The sequence below is a fragment of the Mixophyes fleayi genome, chromosome 7 (assembly GCF_038048845.1).
Source record: "Mixophyes fleayi isolate aMixFle1 chromosome 7, aMixFle1.hap1, whole genome shotgun sequence".
Taxonomy (NCBI): domain Eukaryota; kingdom Metazoa; phylum Chordata; class Amphibia; order Anura; family Limnodynastidae; genus Mixophyes; species Mixophyes fleayi.
The window spans coordinates 123972052-123992858 of record NC_134408.1 but is presented as its reverse complement, the minus strand read 5'-3'; the positions used below and the strand labels follow the sequence as shown (position 1 = coordinate 123992858).

Genomic DNA, 20807 nt, shown 5'->3' with positions numbered 1-20807 from the left:
ATGCTGTTTTTCCCCCTGATTTACCTCCGACTAGCAGTAGGCTGGCAGCACTAGGGATAATATGCCTGGGGAAGGGGCGCGTTTTTTTAAAATAATTTATTTTTAACACTGTTCACTGCTGGCGGCTCCAGTGGGTGTATAGCCGCTGGACCTTCTGGCATTGCTGATTTAATGGCGGCATTGTGACTGTCGGAATTTTGACTGTCGTTAATCACAATGTCAGTATTTTATTATTGTCGGACAAATTGAAATACAAACATTTAGCCTGTCAGCATATTCATGTTAGCAGGATAAGTGTCTGTTTTTCTTCTGTTAGGATTTCGTACCTCTTGACTTATTATTATAAATTTTTATTTATAGGGCGTCACAAGGTATCCGCAGCGCCGTACAAGGACAGACAGTATCACAGTACAGGGTGAGACAGCACGGTACAGTTAACAAGAAGCACAGTAACTCAGGAAGCTCAAAGTACAGCTGGAGGGGGTGGGGGAAAGGGATATTCTGCATACGTTGATAGACTGAGCCCAAAAGGTAGGGCGTAGATGACAGGTGAGAGCCCTAGAAGGGTAGAGAGTAGAAAGAGGGGTCGATGGACAGAAGGACCTCAAGGAGGAGGCTAAGTAGCTGGAGAGCAGAGTTATAAGTGGTGGAGAACAGGAGGAGAGGTGGCCCTGCTCGAAGGAGCGTACAATCTAAGGGGAGGGTTGGACAGAGACACAAAGGTGAGAGGAGGAAAAGGGGAGAACGGAGGCTGAGACGGGGAAGGTGGAAGAGGGGGGGGAGAACGACAAGGAGGGAAGTTAAATAGGAAACTGGAAGGAGGGTAGTTAACTGGGAGACTGGAAGGCTTTCAACTGGAAGGTTTTATTATTCAATAAAGGAGACAATATGATAATTTTAAATGAATGTCTCCCATTCATAACAACAGTAACAATTTGAAATAACACTGATATTTATAATTCTACAGCAAATACATTTTTATTAATCTGTGAAGTATCTTTAAAACTACCAACCTTGTAAGATAATGTATGCACTATTGTTTTTATTATTATTAAATGCTCTCTACATTTGAAATTATTTTTGACAAGTTCGGCTGCAAATAAATAAAAAATGTCATTCCTTTTTTTTTTATCAGTACGCCACATACAACGATACAGCGTTGGTTACATGTTCAAAACTTTGGCACCAACAAATAGCAGTGGTATGACTTACGTTGGAGCATTGCAGATGTGGTATAATAGTTGAAGGGGACTTTGGCCACTATGTATTCTTCTGACAGTTTTGATAATTTATCAGACACCAGGACAGTTTTACCAACACCAGCATTGCCAACCAGCATTACCGGCTTCCCCTTCTCCAGCAGCAAGTCCAGAAAATACCTCAAGCATACAGTTTCGGCAGTATGTACTAGGACTGTCTGGATATATGAAGAGAGAAACAATAGATAAGTTGACCATGTTGCGTTATGTATTCCATTCGAACATTGAGCTATTAATCAAGCATTTTTGGATCAGGGATACACACATGATGAGTTTGTATAAGTCCATACATCCAGAGCCGTCTTAACGCACGGGCCCGCTGGGCAGTTGCCCGGGGGCCCACGAGCATTTGGGCCCCATAGGCTTGCCAACTTTTCAGTATATTATTGCGGGAAATTTATTCAGAACCTTCAAACCTTCTTTATTAAACCATTTAGGTGGACTAATCACCTCAGTATCAGCTGTTATCTGAACATGCGATCTTACTGTTGCGAATAAATATCTTGACCTTGATGAAAACAACATACACGTACTCAGTGCCGTAACTAGAAATTTTGGTGCCCTGGGCGAGACAGGGCACTGGCGCCCCCCATCTAAGTGGGAGTGGAATTTGACAAGTGGGTGTGGCCAACCTAATGTGGGTGTGTCTAGCACTTTACTGAAAGAATTATATATATATATATATGCACACACACACAGTGGTGGGATTCCAATAAATTAACAACCGTCTGTCTGCCCTAATGACCATTTAAAGTATGGGAAAAAATATATAGCGATAGGTATTATAATATTTTATGCAGTTAATATGTGTAGGTTTAAGTGAGTTTAAAATATTGTGACAAAAATTGTGATATGTTATCATTGTCTCTCAAACAAACATGAGAGAGAGAGAGAGAGAGAGAGAGAGAGAGACTTCAGCCCTTTAACTTGCGTTCCAAATGCCGAACTTCCTGTCAGTGGAAAGCACATGCGTTCCACTGCGGGACGGAATTAAGGATTGAAGCTTCAAACTCTTGTAAGTAAATGTCTCTCTCTCTTCAGCCTTTAAGCGGAACTTGAGGGCTGAAGGTATGGAGGCAGGTAGCGGGCGGCTGCTACGCCCCCTTGGCCTTGCGCCCTGGGCGACGGCACCGCCCGCACCACCCTCGTTACGGCACTGCACGTACTAATTGTACTGTACAATTAGTATATGTAGGGCCCCAGTGCACTGCTTTGCCCGGGGGCCTGTTAAGACGGCCCTGCATACATCAGCTCAGAAGAAGACAATAACGGCTGAATGTTATTTATAGAGCAAAGCCATGTTTTTAACAAGCTGCCCAAACCTGGTGATTATCATGGGTGGTCAAATATGATTATAAACTGGGAAACAGTTTACAAAAATGCTAAATACAATCATATTAATATTCTACAGATAAATGGTTATGAAAACACACAGTGCTTTTCCTACCTGAAATTCAACCCAATATCTTATCAAGACTTAAACGCAGACTGCTTATGATTCGAATAACACGTGCGATATGTCTTGCTTTACTGTTTTTTTAAGATAGGAACTATAATGTATTTCTGAAACTTGCATAAAGCCTTCTTTCAATCTCAAGCCATACATAGGGGTATATTTACTAAACTGCGGTTTGACAAAAATGAAGATGTTGCCTATAGCAACCAATTAGATTCTAGTTATCATTTATTTAGTTAATTCCACAAACTGACAGCTAGAATGTGTTTGGTTGCTATAGGCAACATCCCCACTTTTTCAAACCCGCAGTTTAGTAAATATACCCCATAAACTTCATTATGTGGAGATTCTAGAATACTGTCACGATGGCCTATACTAATTTATCAACTCTAATCTTACATTTGCTTTAAGTAAACAAACCATATGAACAAATAATATGACCACAGAAATACATAACATTCTCAATGGCAGAAAGTGACATACGCTTTGATTGAAATGAACACTTGTTTACACTAGGTGCATATTACTATATCTACATACTATACTATATATACACTAATCGTGTTCATTACTATACCAAACGTCAAACATTTTTGTGAAGCTTTTTCGTATTTTATCAATACAAATATACTGCAGATGCTATAACAAAATAACAGAGTTTTCATGTGTGGAGGGATAATTGTGGGCGCCACAAATGGAATTTATGCAGTGAACCCAACCATGCCCAAGGCTGAAACCTGGAACTTAAGGGGTTATTATGTCATAAACATTCCTCCCAGACTATTGAATACTGCTGTGAAGACCACAAATTGTAGTTCAAATGTGTCTTCACTTTAAGTGCACTGGATCATTTACTTTAACAATGTGAACATGTTCTCATTATCACGTTCAACTTGATTACGACAGGGCCTAATACTTAAAAGCACTCTTGAAATGGAAGAAGGCATGAACGCATGATCAATTCCTAATAAACTGAGCAACGAGCTAATGTGTGTTGAGTGATTTAGACAAGGAATATCAGATAAAAGATGTACAGTAGATAGACAAAATGTAGCAGATAAAAATAGGAAAGGAAAGAAGGGTGTGTTCCTTCAAACACTTAATTGCACGTGCCACAAGTTCATGAATTCTGAAGTTTTACAGAAGAGAGGTGGCAGTGGATTGTAAAACTATGGAAATGAAAGAGAACATGACACTATGAACATTCGAGGTCTAATACATGATCCATTTACATGTAATGCTGTAGGGCAGCTTGCAATAATTGTTAGCTTTCTCATATGATTAAGAGGAAAATACATGAATAGAATACTGGTTACATTTCCTTAGTGAAAAAAATATTCACATGCAGGTTATAGGAAAAACTTTGGGTCTATCCCTTGTTACTGATCAGTATGTTTCAAAGAGAGATATAGCCAGAAAAGAGAATTGAAAATCTGAAAACAAAATAGGAGGCAACAAGCACTCCCGGAACATACACCAATGAGTTCAAAAAGACATTCATTCATTCCAGAGAATATATCCTTGGAGTGTGCAATCTTAGTGCAAAAATACATCTTTAAAGAAAACAAATGACTGTCCGAAACATTACGTTTTGGTAGCTGTTTTATATTGAAACTTGATAAGATGCTTAATGAGAAAAAGGTGACATATAAGTAATCGGACTGTGGTGATATAATAATGTATTTAAATCTCTTCTGACATATTTTAAACTTTTAAGTGTATTTTAGAATATGTGTGATGATGATTTATAAGAAATAAATGGTTAATGGTTTTAGGTAACAATATGGATATGATTTATCTTTGATTATTAGACAGTGCTCTTATAGTCAATAATTGAGTCCAATACAGAGGTACATATTCCCTTAACATGACGGGTAATGGCAAGGGCATAACCAGGAATAACAATCCAATAAACACTTCAAGAATATAGACTACCTAAAGCTTTCCAATGAGTCACGATCTTTTGAAAGTGAAAAATTCTATTATGGATTTTGGCTGTAAACAAGTCTATTATTTTTACTAATAGAGAATCCTTTCTGTAACTTGCAGCCTAGTGGGGGATTCAAAACTCCTAATTTTACGAGATACAGGGGAGAATGCTGCTGTCAAAACATAATTCAAAAGTCGCTGTGTGGGGTTTCTAAGCTTGGAAATCACCTAGCCAGTAAATATTATAAAGATTTCAAAAGTACATAGTAACTTTAGTAACTATGTACTATAGTTACTATAGTAACCCTAATAAGACAATTCAACCAAATTCTTCTTATAAGGGGGCTTCACATGCAGGGGTCAAATTGATTCTGAAATATAGAGAAAAAATTGACTTTCATGTGTAAGAAAAATTTAACTGTATTAGTTTTAACATATGTGCTAGTAGATGGAGTAAGTTCTGATAGGAAATAACGGTGGTAAATAGGATACCCCTTTAGTATGTATTTTCCTTGTCATTATTTTTCACTCTTTGATGGAATCCATAGCATATTATTATATGTATAACACATGAAAAGATGAGGTCCATCTCGGATAACTAATTTGATACTCTTCAGTGATTGGACATCGTAATTAAAAGTCTGAACAATTAGGTAGGACAACAAAATTCAATGTCACAATATGAATAAGTTATTGTAATAGTAAGCAAGCATTGCAGATGCTTTTGGGTTTCTTTTGAGCACCTTGTGAAAAGAACAAGTTACACACTCCCAGAGACTGATTATCCAATAGGCTGACTAGGCTGCAGCCTAGGGCGCAAGCTTGTTAGAGGTGCAAAATTGTGACAGGGAGAGGTATAAACTGAAATTCTATATAAAATATAAGAGAATAGTTGTTCTCTTAAGTAAAAATAAAACATGGCAGACAAAGGGCAGTAAAGGTTTAATCTTGATGTATTCCCATGGTAAAGCCTAAAGACAATGAGTCATCCTTGGGCGGGCGCTTGAGCATAAACGAGTATCAGAGACAAGGGTGGTGACAGAGGCAGGTGGGACAGCTCCCTCTCCCTTCACATCGTCACCCTCCATAGTGCTCAATCATGCCTCCATTCAGCTATTGCCCTGACACTCTTAAAAAGCCAAGTAAAGCTGCTTTTCGAAAACAAGGCAACATAAATATTGGTGGGGTGTAGAAAGCTAGATTTTAAATTAAGGATGAGTTTGTTTTTACCTACTGCGCATTAGCCTGCCAAAAAGGTGAAGGGGGGCTACAAGAGTATTATCTTAGGGCAGCCTAAACCCTTAATCAGGCCCTGCACACTAGAGTTGTCTCTAGTTTATTTGAGCAGGTAGTTTGTCTCGGTGAGAGGGGCCATGCAGCAGCTCATATAATTATAGGCGGAAAGTTCAATATTGTGCCACTTTTCTTGGTGTTGGGTATGTAGAATGGCGTTTTGTACAGGATCTATAGAACTATAGGCATAACATGTTGATCGTATATTATTATAGTGCAAGTAACTTCAATTTAATAATATCCAGGAACCCAAAAATTACATTTGGAGAATACTTGTTTTGTTCAATTAGTTCAACAACCTAAAAGGACAATTCCATATGAAATAGTAAGGTTCACTTATGGACCACAAAGTCTGTGTCTCTGCAATGCTTCTCTATGTTTGCACAAGCGCCTACTTGCTCACTTAGCGCATGAAGTGGTACACTCCCACTTCATATTCTTTGAATAAAAGCTTGTAAACGCAATCTGTTCCTAGTTTCGCAGGTTGGTGGATGCTCCAGAAATGTACAGGGTGCAAACAGTAAAAAAGTCCAATCTACTTATACTTTAGTACTAGCCTTTATTTACTTAAACATTTTAATTTTTCTTAGAAAATACTGTAGCTTCATTGGTAGCTTAAATTAATCATGACAGTGCATGGATATCAGACTGTCTTTCTTACCTGTTGCTTTTGTATATTTAAATTGTTTTATTACATCAAAGTTTCCTTAGAAACGCGCCTAAGTATGGGGACAAGACCCAGGGGTAAATGTATCAAGCTGAGAGCTTTCCGGCGGGTTTGAAAAGTGGAGATGTTGCCTATAGCAACCAATCAGATTCTAGCTATCATTTTGTAAAATGTACTAAATAAATGTTAGCTAGAATCTGATTGGTTTTTCAAACCCGCCGGAAAACTCTCAGCTTGATACATTTACCCCCCAATCTCCGAGTCCTCAGTGTTTGCGGAAAATTCATGTCCTATGGCAGGATGGAAAATTATTTATGTCCTCCTGCAATTCAGGGAATGCCATGTTAATGCACCTCTTCAATCATCATCAGCAGCAGCTACTCCACCCCATTTTCTCCTTTGAATAATTCCCCCTGCAAATTTAAATCTAATTTCAGCACTTCAATGCAAAACTATGGTGACTAATTTCCACTAAGCAGGAAACATTCCTGCTCTGCCCAAATCCTCCTACTAGGCAAAACTTTGCTTCCTTACAGATATATTATTTTTGTCTATAAATTTATGTGCTTCCCTGTAAAAGTGAGAGCAATTGGTGAAACCTATGCACATCAAGGGCTCTATTTATTAGGATGAGAAAAGCCTATCTATGGTGAAAACTAATGTTTTTCATCAGATCTGCCTAGTTATCAAGGGTTACTGCAGTGCTATCACCAGAGGTAGCACCCGCCGCCGAAGATTCAGTTTCTCCAAAAAAAGATTTAACAAGGAACGTAGAATGGCAATAAAAGGATATATTCAATGAAAAAAAATACTTTATTTATTCAAATAAAACATATTTTCAAATCGGCCCACTAGCAAAATATATATTTGTTTTTCTATTTCTTTTTAACATTTAGTATCACTCAGCTGTTTCGGCGGTATTTTAATAACAAATTGCAACAATAACAGATTTTCAATCGTGGCGATAGGAAATCTGTATAATGGCGCATATTAGTAAATAGGGGCTTATGTCACAAAAGAGCATTTGCAATGTAGTTTTATACTTTTGTGGTTCAGAAATGATCCCTCGTGGGTCCCAAATGCTCTATAAATGTTTTATCTAGACACATTTTAGTATGTACAGCAGTATGCTATATGTCATATGTCATCCTTATTATAATTTCCCTTTATCTATAAAGTGCTGGTATATTATGTAGTGCAGAAGACTAGTATCACAGAAAGGCTAATAGCTCACATGAAGAATAATATTGCACTGAAAGACTGGCATTGCGTAAAACAAATTCCACTGTGCAGAACGGTTAGCATTACACAGGAAGACTCGCATCACAGAGATAGGCTACATTAGAGATGCATTACAGGGATTTCAACAAGTAATAGTGCAAAACGTTTTCCGACATAATATATGCATCAAGTATCATTATACACATATAAAGGCTCATGTAGAGTTGAATGTAATTTGCATCCTGAAAGTACATGTACAATGTGGACGGCACACATTGTACTCAATGTGGTTATTGAGTTGCGTATATCTTGGTACGCATGGACCCCGCTCTTGATTGGTTACTTGCAAACAGTCCACTGGCAGCAAGTTCTTGTCTATTTGTGTTTTTTATTTTTAACCATCGGATTGCTAAGGAAGAAAGAAGAGAATAAGAAAAAATTTTTGGAAACATCATTTAGTACAATAAAGTGGAGAATGAGGGATTATGGTGGAGGTTTATTTAAATTAAAGGATTTTTAACATGTGTGGGTGTTCCATTTACTTTACTATGTGACACTAAAGGTCTCATCAGATTCTGAATGACAGGGCATACTTGTGTTTGCAGTTCTGCAAGCTCCAGTGTGCTGTGACTTGTAGTTCTACAATTGCCAGTGTGAGGATACCACCCTTAGCTGGGATGGCAGTTACTCTCTGTGGGATTCAACTCACTCAGGTAGACAAGAGTGTATCCAAAATAAGGCTTTATTAAAACAGCACAACACCACAAGACGTTCACAAAATACAGGGTAAATGGTAGCATGCATCCTCCAGCAGCCTCTTGCAGTCAGCACTCCAAAATAATAATCTCAGTCTATTTCAGAGTCTTATCCTCCCGCAATATTACCACTACCGATTAGCTAGACAGTTACCATGTCACCCAGCCTGGGTCACTAGCTCACACAGACCCTGTACATTTCCTCCAGCGGCACTACAATACCTGTCCAGAGTCCTTTTTCGCTGATGTCTTGTACACCAGGATCCTTCAAGCTAGAATAGCTCTCTTGGCATTCTGCTCTCCTTACATTCTTGGCTGTATACACAAGAAGTAGGGTCAAATGTCTCAATCCTCCACCTTACAGCAGGGGTCTATCAGTAGACACTTAACTGTTAGACATACAGTCTCTGTTACCTTGATAATACAATGGAATGGCTTGTCTCAATTAGCTATTTGGCTGGAAACACTAAACAAAGGGTTACAAAATAGCATCAAGGAATGACGCTTCACGCTTGCGTGAAACAAGAAGACATTTGACACATTGTATCTGCAACATTACACAATCTGAGTCTGTGATACATTTTGATACAATAACATTTATATTGATACATTTCCCAATGCTATTTCAGCCAGCATATTACTGTGGAGGCACATTGCATATCATCTAGAAATTCTAACCTAATTACCTCTCAGATTACCTGTTGACCAAGCTAATTAACGTGGGCTGCCAGCTAGCTATGTCAAGTCACTCAGAGATTGTTCTGATTACAAAACAGATCTGAGTCACACCTCAAAACAATGAACATTCGAGACAAATGGTAATTACCTTATCTAACACAAGCAAAATTACTTCTGCTGTCCCGTTATTTTCACACAATATGGCAATATTCTTTTTATTTCTAATACATACAATATTGCAGGTAATAGCAAGGGCAAAATGTACCTAATAACATGAAATAACAATACACATAATACACCGATGCTCTGGTGTATATACTCAGTCTGGGCCAAGGATTAAAAAGTACATTAAACTGTGAGAAACGGGTGATGAATAAAAAGTTATCAGTCCTGTAGCAACCCGTTTCGTCACAGCCAGCATAATCCAGTACATTATGGCTCCCAGGACTTGCTGAGACTAGTAGTGATACTTATCAAAATATTTTACTTTTTACAATAATTACCCCAATAATGGTAATACCCACTGCCAGGCATATTGGGATGAGCCTTACTGCTATCAGTATGATACTGGTTTTCCAAGGGGAGGGGTTTGAAGACTGTTCGGCTAGGGGTTATGTTCCACTTTCACAGGGCCATACTTCAGGTTTCCATGTTATAGTGTGATCACCCCAGCCTGTTATAGCATTGACGGCAACCAGCACAGGCTATGAGCATTGGTGTTTACTTCAGTTTTGGAGGGAGCACGCTGTTTTTAATTATTTTTTAACTGGCATACCTGTTATCATCATCAACTTACATCCAACACTGCATGCAATCTATGTTGTTTTATTGGCCCTGCATTGCAGACAAATGATTCAATCAAATCAGATTTCATTGAAAAGAACATAAAATCTGATTGACTGTTGAATGTCTCTGTCGTATGTGCGAGGTAATTGGCTGACAAGTAAGAAGCAGGAAGAGAGTAATAAGAAGGGTAGATATAAAGGACGACGGTTCTCACCCATCACCTATACACAGTGGTAGTAGCCATTTTGTGGGCTAAGGAAGTATTCTGGATAAAGCAGCCAATCAATTCACTAGGAACTAGTGACATCTTCATGCCTTGGTGATGTAAGTGGATCCTAGTGGATACTGGTTCAATCCAGAAAATGGCTGCATAGATTGTGAATAGGTAACTTTAATGAATTGACACAATGGCCAGTAAAAGTAATTTGCTCCTATTAAAATACTGCCAGCCAGACCCTGGTTGTATTGCTAAGCAATGATACAGTTCAGCCAAAGGGTTAATAAGCAGAAGAAATGTCTTCTAGTCATATGTCATATTAGTCTGATTTCAGTCAGTACCCATTTAACGCTCTCTATTTCCTCTTCAGTAAGCTTTGCATAAAACTAACCCAAACCCACATGGGCTTCTATAATACCCTCACAGAATGACAATGAATGATAGCACGTAGGTGGAAACTGCCTGAAGAAAGCTAAATTGTAACAAGAAAAAAAAATTGACATTTTAGACTTTAAATGTTACACAGTTTTTATAAAGCTTCAGTCAATTTATTTTATTTATTCTAATGAAGAGCATTACAACTGCTTTACTGCACTGAAGCAAGAATCGATCACATCATTAATCACACCTCGTGAATAGTCACAAATCAGGTCCTAACAGCAAGCACTGAATCAGAAGCAACCAAGCATGAACTCCTTCACAATTTATGATCTCTTCAATTGCATCTTTTCAACCATTAAATTGCAAGATACCATAAATTTTTATCTTTTTCACTTCAGTCACATTATTGATTCTGCCTTGTGAAATATAGAATCGTTGTAAATCTGGGCTATTGAATTAATTTTAAGTCTTGACTTCAAATCGGGAACCCAACATGCTAGTAAGGTTGTTAATTCACACTGAGGAACAAATGATAGAAACATTAAAATTTAAATGGACAACAGGGACTTGAAAGAGCCATAGCTCTGTCAATTGCAGTCCCCATCAACCTTCAAGCTATTCTCTGCCATTTTCTTTAGAATATAAACGAAACAAAGCCATAAACACAAATTATATGTAAACTACCTATGAAAAGCCTCCTACCTACTTAAAAGTAGATATAGAAAACCAAAACAATATTAATTAAACATTTCAGTTCAATGTAAAAGATGTCACATTTACATTATTATAAGTAAGTAGTTTTATTTACAAATTATTTTTAAGGCGGTGGGCATGCCAAATACTTAACATACATAAGTACAGTAAAATACGTGTAGTTCTTTATAATATCCGTGGGCTTAGTGGTCAGCACTGCTGCCTCACAACACTGGGGTCATAAGTTCGATTCCCGACCATGGCCTTATCTGTGTGGAGTTTGTATGTACTCCCCGTGTTTGCGTGGGTTTCCTTCCGGTGCTACGAGTTTCCTCCCACACTCCAAACACATACTGGTAGGTTAATTGGCTGCTATTACCTTATTGACCTTAGTCCCTCTCAGTGAGTGTGTGTATGTCAGTGAATTTAGACTGTAAGCTCTTTTGGGACAGGGACTGATGTGAGTGAGTTCTCTGCACAGCGCTGCGGAATTAGTGGCGCTATATAAATAACTGATGATTTAGGATAACTTCTTCTGTTCTATTTCTTTACCAAGAGAATGTTTATTTGATGATTTTGTTATCTTCTTAGCAAAGGTGAAGAAAACTTTACTATTTAATATTAAGTAAAATGAGAGAAAAACAAGATGCTATCATCAGATTCCCCAAAGTCTTAGAAGATGGACACCATGATGAGGATGTGATGTACCACAAGTACCGCAAGTCGCACTAAGCTGTCAAAGCCAAAAATGTATAACTAAGCTATAATGAAATCCTTAAATGAATCTAACTACAAACCTAAAATAAACCTCTATAGGATCATGCAAAATTGCACAAAATTAGCATTTAATCACTCAAAATAAATGCAACCCCCATATGTAAACCCTGAACATGAATATATAAGATATTAATTAAAAAGTTCCTTAAATATATGTAAATTAAATACTACATTTTATGAACATAAGAGAGAGATAATTTACTCCTATTAACCTGCACGTATCAGATAAGGGCAATAAAGATCATTGTGAAAGTGTAAAACGTGCACCTTCTGCAGTGCTTGTGCCATTTGCCCCTATACTTGCATGAATTAACCTGTTTTTATCTTGAAGCTCATTAAATCTGTGGTCCAAGATGGCAGCAACATTTTCCATATGCTGATGGAAGAGCTTGGTAGATCAGGTGTGTTTCTTGATGAGCTCATAAATGTGCCTAGCTATGCAGTAAGCACCCAAAGACAAAATCAAGGTTTTTTTCTTGCGGAACAAAATCATTTGAATGAAATTCATTGGGTGGAGAGGGAATATTTTAGGGGAAGTAAGTGGGATTCCCTGTTGAGTAGGACACCAAAGACCATTTTTCATTGCACATCCTAGAAATGGTGGAAACCAAGAATTGGTCTTGACTCTTTACCTATATTGTAATGTCTATTGCACATTCCAGGGGGTATGTTTACTAAGCGGGTTTGAAAAAGGTGGAGATATTGCCTATAGCAACCAATCAGATTCTAGCTGTCATTTTATAGAATGTACTAACTAAATGACAGCTAGAATCTGATTGGTTGCTATAGGCAACATCTCCACTTTTTCAAACCCGCAGTTTAGTAAATATACCCCCAGGTGTGCTTTAACAGGTAAGAGCATTTCTAGTGTATTTTCGATAATAAAAATATTGAAAAGCACAAAAGTGACAAATGCAAATGATGACCCCACTGTCAAGACTAAGACTAAGATAAAAGTAAGGCTAAACTAAACAATATTTAAGGAGATAAACAGAAATGTTGATTTCAATGAAGGTAAAAGTGCTAGAGAGGTAGTAGGCTTTTGCCACCTCACCATTGCTGGATTTATATGTTATGAAATCAATAAGAAATGTATTGTAGAATCATTACATTCACAGAGGAAGGCCGCATATTGAAGCCTCCAGGTGACCACCAAGGAGTGACAACCAACACAGCCAGCTGGGTCTAGAGTACATGTAAGCTTTGGAACTCTCAGCACAATTCTGCGGTAGAGAATCAGAGCAGCACTGTACTGGAAGGGCGGAGGGAAAACAGCCACATGAAATAGGACTCTTAAACTTGGACGTTTTTGTGGAACATGGAACACTGGAAAGCCCTTTGCCATTGGCACTTTTTTGCTGAGCTTAGTAACCAAAACGAAGAAAGTAATGATAATTTTAAGCTGCCCACACAAGTTGCTATCTGGCTGTCTGGCATGCCCAACACATGGGGCAATTATAGCCTTCTGCACATCCAGGTTGAACAATAACAAATCAAAGCTAAAATCCAATCCAACCTAATAAGTCTAAATTAACCAATGAAATTACATTCGGCCATAGTGATGCCAGCATTGGGTTTCATGTCAATGGGGTATCCCGATCTCTTTTAGTAAAATTAAAACTTCATTTAAGAGGTCATTCATATGTTGGGATATATGCAATATATATATATTTCTCATCCCAAAAATGTAGATATACCTGTAAAGGAACATCTGGCGTCATATCAAATTCTGGAATCCTTTCTGTCCAAGGAGTGAATTTCTTTGTGTCAGGGTCAATAAAGTAATCAAACACTGTACCATACGATGGGAACTTGATGGTCCTCATTTCCTTGTTCCACCATCGGCTGAATTCCAAGCGATAATCGATTAACTGAAACAACGTTTTACATCTAGTAAATATATAAACTCTGCTGGTTAATATTTCACCCAATAAGAATGCAGCATTTCTTACCTGATCTTGAAAGAGCGCACCCCCAAATGACCAGACGCAAGCAAAAACAAAATACATTTCATATAGTTCACGAGGGGAATCCGTTGGGGTATTGTCAGCAGTCAGAAGACAATCCAATAATGCGCACAAAGTCTATGTAAAAAATAACATAACATGCACAGTTATTATATATAAAAATCCCTAGTTAATTACAATTATGCTGTTGGATGTTGATCTTTAGTTTATGACATCCATGAAATATACGTTATTGCCATTGGCTATACTAAAATATATCTTAAAATATATCTTATTTGTATACTTTTATCTATAAAAAGATATTGCCATGCAAATTCTGATTGTTATACTATAATATAAACAGTGGATTTGGATGTCACTGCATATAATCAGTGAATTGTGAATTAAGCACTATGGGGAAACATATTAAAACATATCACATATAGGGTGTAGAGTAACTTTGCACCTTGGCAAAACCATGTTGCATTGGAGGGGGAGCTAATTTTAAAATGTGGGGACAGATTTATAGTTGGGGTAGGGCATGTCCTAGATCAACTTTAAATTTCAGTGTAAAAATAAAGCTACTAAGTATTTGTGTGCTACATGAAAAAGCAGCCAGTATTTAACTTATATGCAAAATAATAAAGTAATTTGCACCCCTTGCATTGTAACATGGTTTTGTCCAGGAGTAAACTTACTCTTTTTTTGTCTTACTTTCCTTAATAAATCAGGCCCAATGTGTATTATAAATAGTAATTCGCCCCATGCTATAAAGTATTAAGGATATTAGATGTCACCTTAGATTTCTGTGACCTTGATAAAAGTTAAACTGTTTTCTAAAGTCACAGAATTCATCTGTTACATGTAATATCCATATAATTTACGGTAGAAAGTGCAGCATCCCATTAATTAATCTAATGAGTCCCATATTCCATATATAATCCAATATCCCTTGAGTAATCTAATATATTATTTATTTTGCTCCTTTGGCCTTACACGCATAGGAAAATAGTCCATTATTTAGGGTTCTTGATGCAGATAAATAAATACATATATATATATATATATATATATATATATATATATATATATATTTCACAAATCAAATCCGTGATATATCTAATTAAATGCTTTCCCTGCTTTTTTTCCTGTTAAATTAAGTAAAATGCTAGCTGTACACAACAGAAGTTTCATGACCTCTACAAAGTACAAAATGCTTGCGGTCATATTAAGCAGCTAGGGTTTTTTTTTTATTTGATAGGTTGAATTCAACCAGTGCAAGTGTTAACTTTTTTGTACGTTACATTTTTTTTTAAGTGCCCTAAATTTTTCTGTTGGGCTAAATATGGAATGCAGAGGATCATATGTTGCAAAAATGCATTTCTTTTACCTGTACCACGCTGTTTTCAGGGATTGGAGTTATAGTTTTTAAATTACATCGCACTTGCTCCAAGCAGTAAGGAACATACTTATCAAACAATATGGTCAGATTTGCCTTTTCTGACTGAGCTTGACGAGTCTCGATCCAGCTGGTAACATAACTAACAAAAAAAAGAGCTAAATCAGACACAGAGTAAAGTAATAATGTGTTGCGGGATTTGCATTTCATTTAGATGCCCTCTGCATTGTGTGGGTAAATAAGAAACGCAATTGCAATACAAAAAAAAAAGCAGTAAATGTTTCAATAACCCTTTTAATGCTGGTGGCTTCATGCTGGCAATATTAAAGGAGGGCTATTAGCATTATAAGATCTGGATTTAGAATTCTGAGAACATGTTGCACCGCAGGAATATTTTTACAGCCAACTGCTTAAAAGGAAATGATCATAAAAATACAATATTAGGAGATGTATAATGTCTTACATTTTTACCCTGCATTGTTGGGGTGCTGATTGCTGTGCAAACCAGCCTGCTAATAAAAATATAAGGTTGGATAAATTAGTTATTACTCTTAATCTATCTGTTCTCCCTGTCTCCACATTTTTTTACCGGATATAAAAGACAACATACTATGTAAAGGCTTTTTGGGCATCCCACTAAATGCATTAAGGCTAATTAACTGAATCACTGCAACCAATCAGCTTTGATCTGTCTAGCGCAAGTTAGACAATGAAAGTGAATGTCTGATTGGTTGCTAAAGTTTAGTGCAAATTTTGCACCTAAGTTCAATGTTAGTAAAGGAGCTCTCTTGTTTAGCAAAAAGAAAGCAAAAGATGACACCCATTAGGACCAAATTTTTTTAAAAAACAAAAACTAATCTGAAAGTTTGTGCATACAGAATCGGGAAATAAATCACATATTTCATGTGAATATAACTGGCAGAAGTGGCTGAGTAAATGTTGGGCTATATTTCTGGAACTACGCTAATTGCGTTAAAGGAGCTGTACCATCCCCCTACACTAACCAGCCAACCGTTATATTTAATGCTGTTGTCTGTTGTACACTGCAAAGACCAGGCTGGAGAGTAGAATATGGTTGTATGAAAGCCAAATAATGGGTCAACGTTTCCTCTAAATGGAGTAATCCAGAAAGAAAAGAGTTAAAAGGTCAATCTAAGGAGTATTCCACACTACATTCACAATCTGCTGAATTATTATTATTTTTTTCTGCAATTTAAATATGAAACACTGTCATTTAAAGATTTATTATTTTAGAGGGAACAGTGCACATGGCCAGCTCCTGTGCTGGCCTCCTCAGTCCGGAATGCCCTGGTGTTTTCAGTGTATCACAGCCTGATGCATTAAATACAGCCATTGTCTGTTTAGTGAAAGAGGGGCGGGATAACAACCAATGACAAAATCAATTAAATATAATCAAAATTAAATGTAACTATTTTTATTCTAATACTGGAACACAAGAAATCCACGTCTATCTCAGACATTCAAAATAAAATTGGGTAGACTTTATTCCAGCGATAGCTGACGAGTAGCATGCATCATCATCATCATCATCATCAACAACAATTATTTATATATTCCGTAGCGCTTTACAATTGGGGACAAACACAGTAATAAACAATACTGGGAAAATCAGACAAAGAGGTAAGAGGGCCCTGCGTGCAAGATTACAATCTATAGGTCAATGGGAGTCGGATACATGAGGTTAAATTTACATACTGCATATTGGTTCAGCCAGATTGCAAAGGTAAAAAGTGATTTGTACGCTATGTGATCCAGTCACACAGCAATGTTGGTCTGGTGTCAGAGACTTGTTGTCTTGTGTGAATTGTGTAAAGTGTGGTAACAGGGTAATCTAGTGAGTTTAAGAGGGTGGTTAAGGAATATTATAAACTTGCTTGAAAGTCTGTAGACCAGAGGAAAGTCTTATTGTGCGAGGGATGGAATTACATAGAGAGGGTTCAGCTCGAAAAAGGTCCTGTAAACGGGAATGTGAGGATGTAACGAGAGTGGATGAGAGACACAGATCTTGTGCAAAATGGAGGGGTTGACCTGCGAGATATTTTGAGACAAGTGAGGAGATGTATGTTTTGTTGATGTCATTGTATGTTACTAGAAGTATTTTATATTGGATTCTGTAAAAAAACATGTAACCAATGTAGAGACTTACTGGCTCAGCAGAAAATTGTTCATGTCAATAAGATGAAAAACAATACCAAAGACAAAGGGTTTACTCACGGGCTCCAGCCTAGGTCCTGTTTATTGACATAAAGGATGCCAGCTCGTGATACAGTCGCTGGGGTCGCTGCTCGAAGATGACTAATTTCGAACAACAGCCGCATGGAAGGCATCAGTGAGATACGTTCATTACTAGCCAAGGTTAAAACCTAAGCAGGATAAGACGGGAGTCATATCTCTTATACTTTGATTAAATGACCAAAGCCATTAATATCTAAAATTAAAATAATATATAATTAAACCTTTTTTTGCATTTTGCTTCCTTTTAAGTTAGAAATATAAGTTGCTCTGGACTGAGCTAGTGACCGAGAGAATTCTAGACCATAACTAATGACCATAAACTACAAAATATATAACTTGCAACCAAGAACCATGTTATAAACCTAAGAGTCATTTATATAGGCTATGCCAGAATATAACTGTGTAACTTCAATAATAGTGTTGAGCATAAAGCAGACTAATTAAAGGCTTTTGAGATACAGACATTCTTTTCAACAGATTTTGCATACAAGTGACAAGGTCAATTTAAATGTAACATATAACAACAATACGATAAGTAAAAGTGACTTGAATAAATATAAAAATATACAGTGTAATAATAACGGAGGTTAGGGTTGGATCAGCTATTGTAAGTGTAATAATAAGTACGCAGTCAAGATGTTGATGGATGGTTTTGAATAACCCAGTAACATGCAAGCAAGAGATGTGTGCTGCAAATATATTATACGATTTGCCTACTATTTTTGTTTTTCCCAACTGTGACGAGTGTTATGCCTTATACTTGTTGCATTTTAAGATTGCTGAAGCATTACTGTTTTGCTAATTGTCCTTTTCTTGACACTTTCCATATTACATATAACCATGGACCTCCCACGCTAGAGAGAACATAGAATTATAGCTATTTCTCTTTATTAACTGAATGACTTTACAGTTCTGGCGAATGCAGTGTTGTCTTCTGGTCAAGTGTTTCAGCATTCAGAACCTTTACTGGATCATTGAGGCTTATGTACTTTCTTTCTGTTCAGTTTTGGTTTATTTTATCCTAAATATATACTCACAATATGGATATATTTGCTGCCACGTAGTATTACTTGATGTAACGCCAGACATATACATTGGGGGCATGATTCGTTAAGGAAAGTAAGTAAGTTCTCTCCAGGACACGCCATGTTACAATGCAAGGGGTGCAAATTAGCTTATTATTTTGCACATAAGCTAAATTCTGGCAGATTTTCATCTAGCACACAAATACTTCACAACTTTATGTTTACACTGAAATTTAAAGTTGATCTAGGACATGCCCTATCCCAACTATAAATCTGTCCCCACATTTTAAATTTACCTCCCCTCCAATGCAACATGGTGTTCCCAAGGTGCAAAGTTGCTCCTTTTTTTTGCCTTACTTTCCTTAATGAATCAGGCCCTGGGTGTTCAGTATTTTAATTTTATACAGTATACAAATGTTTAGAACAGATCAAGAGTAGTAAAAGGCTTTTATTAGTCATTATTCAAGGAGATAACAATGTGCGAATCTTGGCAGCCAAAACAACAGAAAAATTGTCAACAAATTGGCAACTGTCACACTGTGGATTTTATTTTGCCTTCTCTGGATCATCACAATTGTAATTTATGAAAACTTGAACTTCACAAACCGGAGTCTTTTTTTTTCAAAAATACTATGTGCTTATTAAATATGTAACTCTTTAGATGGTTTATTTATTTTTATTTTAATTCCATGTTTATGTAGCTAGTTTACAAACATCTCTAAACTGGAGCAAAACCAAGGCGTTTGTCAGGGACATCTAGTGCTCTGCTTAGATGAAGGCCTGGCGTGTTGGTGTGCATCTCTGAGATACTTAGCCAAACACAGACCTTAATAAAAAGGCATGGGTGTTGCTAGATGTCTATTAGACTGTACACTCAATAACAGCAGAAATATGCATCAGTTTTGTATTAATCTGTCACTGTGTGTCACTATGGTTTATTACCAATTGTACTGCAGTGAGGGAAACTATCATGCTTTAAAAATAAAGAATAAATAATAATGGCAATTAAACAATGGAGGTGCCCTCCACTTACACTTAGGGCTATATTTACTAAACTGCGGAGAAAAAGTGGAGATGTTGCCTATAGCAACCAATCAGATTCTAGCTGTCATTTATTTAGTACAAACGACAAAATGACAACTAGCATCTGATTGGTTGCCATAGACAACCAATCAGATTCTAGTTGTCATTTTGTTGTTTGTACTAAATAAATGACAGCTAGAATCTGATTGGTTGCTATAGGCAACATCTCCACTTTTTCAAACCCGCATTATTGTAAATATACCCCTTAGTTATTAATTTCACATTAAACAAAAGGGATGAGCAAACTCACAACTGTTTAAACTATTCACAATACTGCGCCAATAGTTCTATTTTCATATAATGACTTTTTGATTTGGCTGATCTAAATTAAATTGTTAATAAAGCAACTGCGTTGTTATTGTGGTTCTTTCTTTCGTTTCCTATAGCATTTGTCAAAAACAAAACAAATCATTAGTGGAAAATAATCACTTATAAGAGTACGTTCTGGTTTTCATTTTGCAAGTTATTTTTGAGACCCAAGAAACAGATAAAATGTTATAAAGGGCTCACTGTGTATGTTCCCATAAACCTCACATCACCCCAGGGCCGGATTAACCCGAGGTCTAACTGGGCTATAGCCCAGGGGCCTCGGGCATCCAGGGGGCCCTTCAAACTCCTCAGCAGCATTATTGATCGGTCGGGGGCGGGGGCGCCCCCGGCCCGATCGATGCTGCTGAGTACTGTCAGTGCAGTCCTCCGTCCCGGCGCGCTGTAGTCTGCTTACTGAGGATATCTCGCGAGAGTTCATGAACTCTCGCGAGATCTCCTCAGTAAGGAGCTTACAGCGCGCCGGGACGGAGGACTGCACTGACAGGTAAGTGCTTGGGGGGGTCCTCGCGGGGGGTGGGGGGCGGCAGACGGCTCACATTGGGGGCCTCGCGGGGAATGGAGGGCCCCTTAGCCCAGGGGCCTCCATTCCCTTAATCCGGCCCTGCATCACCCCTTAAAATTCTAAACATTTGCATGCAAATAAACACACGGAGACA

General features: G+C 37.4%; 1 protein-coding gene across 1 annotated transcript in view; it reads right to left on the bottom strand.

Moving 5' to 3' along the window:
- The window catches only part of LOC142098555 (dynein axonemal heavy chain 11-like), a 325973-nt gene that overhangs the window by 144263 nt on the left and 160903 nt on the right, over nt 1-20807 (bottom strand). Inside the window, exons 43-47 of the mRNA XM_075181390.1 lie at nt 17693-17841; nt 15449-15599; nt 14065-14196; nt 13810-13983; nt 1213-1417 (exon numbers count right to left, since the gene is read on the bottom strand). Of these exons, the coding sequence (XP_075037491.1) occupies nt 1213-1417; nt 13810-13983; nt 14065-14196; nt 15449-15599; nt 17693-17841 (811 nt within the window). The remainder of the gene's footprint in view (nt 1-1212; nt 1418-13809; nt 13984-14064; nt 14197-15448; nt 15600-17692; nt 17842-20807) is intronic.